This window comes from Brassica oleracea, unplaced genomic scaffold (genome assembly GCF_000695525.1).
Source record: "Brassica oleracea var. oleracea cultivar TO1000 unplaced genomic scaffold, BOL UnpScaffold01377, whole genome shotgun sequence".
Classification (NCBI taxonomy): domain Eukaryota; kingdom Viridiplantae; phylum Streptophyta; class Magnoliopsida; order Brassicales; family Brassicaceae; genus Brassica; species Brassica oleracea.
This window is the reverse complement of record NW_013617914.1, coordinates 5,233-6,547: the sequence shown is the minus strand read 5'-3', so window position 1 is coordinate 6,547 and position 1,315 is coordinate 5,233. Positions and strand designations below refer to the sequence as shown.

Below are 1,315 nucleotides of genomic sequence, written 5' to 3'. Positions count from 1 at the left end.
TACCGACGAACCCCTAGAATTTGAGGGGTTCATCGGTATTCCGTCGGTATTTACCGACGCATTTCCGACGAACCCCTAGGATTTGAGGGGTTCGTCGGAAATGCGTCGGTAAATACCGACGGAATACCGACGAACCCCTAGAATTTGAGGGGTTCATCGGTATTCCGTCGGTATTTACCGACGCATTTCCGACGAACCCCTAGGATTTGAGGGGTTCGTCGGAAATGCGTCGGTAAATACCGACGGAATACCGACGAACCCCTAGAATTTGAGGGGTTCATCGGTATTCCGTCGGTATTTACCGATGCATTTCCGACGAAACCCTCAAATTCTAGGGTTTCGTCGGAAATGCGTCGGTAAATTCCGACGGAAAACCGACGGACATTATCAATTTAGAGTTTCAGTTTGATTTTTTTTTAACTTTGAATCAAAACCGTATATAATCAATCAATCAAAACCGTTCGATTTTAGAATCAACAAATCTAATTTATTTTTTGTAATTTAAAAGTATACAACGTTTCAAACCCATAATTTGTTTTTAGAAGAAATCTACAATGTTTAAAAGTAATTTGCATATACATTCATAAAAGAGTATCTACTCTCCATCTGAGGAATTATCTGATGATGAACATGATGAATCTGAATTGTCTTCGTCAAACTCTCCAATCTCGCCGTCCTCTTCGGTTAATTGTTGTTGTAGTGGATCAAATACTCCTTGTACTCGGCTTCTGGGATTTATTGACATGACAACGATCCAAGGATCGTTCCTTTGCCTAATCCGCGGATAACGAATATAGCAAACCTGAAAAATTATAAATTATATAAGTCGAAGTAATTATATATGATTACTTCCGATGGAAAATATATTTCAACATACATACCTGGTCAGCTTGTGAAGCAAGAATGAATGGATCGTAAAAATCCAGTCGTCGTCGCGAATGTACAGATGTAACACCGAATGCGTCAGTGCTTACTCCGCGACCAACAACGTTGTCGTACCACTCACAGTTGAAGACAATACATCTCATGCCAATCATTCCCGGGTACTGAATTTCCAAAATCTCGCGTACGTTACCGTAGTACACATCGTCTCCGGATGACGAAGAAACCCCACAATCAACTGTTCTCCTTACAATATTTTCCTTAAGAACTCTGAATGCATATCCTCGTGTGCAATATCTCGGATATGACTTTGCAACAAACTTTGGACCACAAACTATCTCACGTAACCAATCTTTAGGTGGGTGCCCAGTAGCTAAACAATGGCTTACCTATAAAAACAAAAAAAAATGTTTTCGTTCATTAAAAGATAATA

The 1,315-nt window shown here is 39.9% G+C and overlaps 1 protein-coding gene across 1 annotated transcript; it reads right to left on the bottom strand.

Moving 5' to 3' along the window:
* Positions 1-518: 518 nt before the first annotated feature.
* Positions 519-1,292, bottom strand: LOC106321276. Its single transcript, XM_013759580.1, has 2 exons — positions 882-1,292; positions 519-802 (listed from the first exon to the last, which is right to left on the bottom strand). The coding sequence occupies exons 1-2, from the start codon at positions 1,035-1,037 to the stop codon at positions 596-598; spliced, it is 363 nt and encodes a 120-aa protein (XP_013615034.1). The 5' UTR covers positions 1,038-1,292; the 3' UTR covers positions 519-595.
* Between the last annotated feature and the right edge of the window lie 23 nt (positions 1,293-1,315).

Bases quoted from the DNA above. Each gene is read 5' to 3' on its own strand.
- LOC106321276 (XM_013759580.1), bottom strand. From the start codon at position 1,037: ATGATTGGCATGAGATGTATTGTCTTCAACTGTGAGTGGTACGACAAC. The intron at 803-881 runs GTATGTATGTTG...ATAATTTTTCAG, and splicing joins TTGCTTCACAAGCTGACCAG to GTTTGCTATATTCGTTATCC.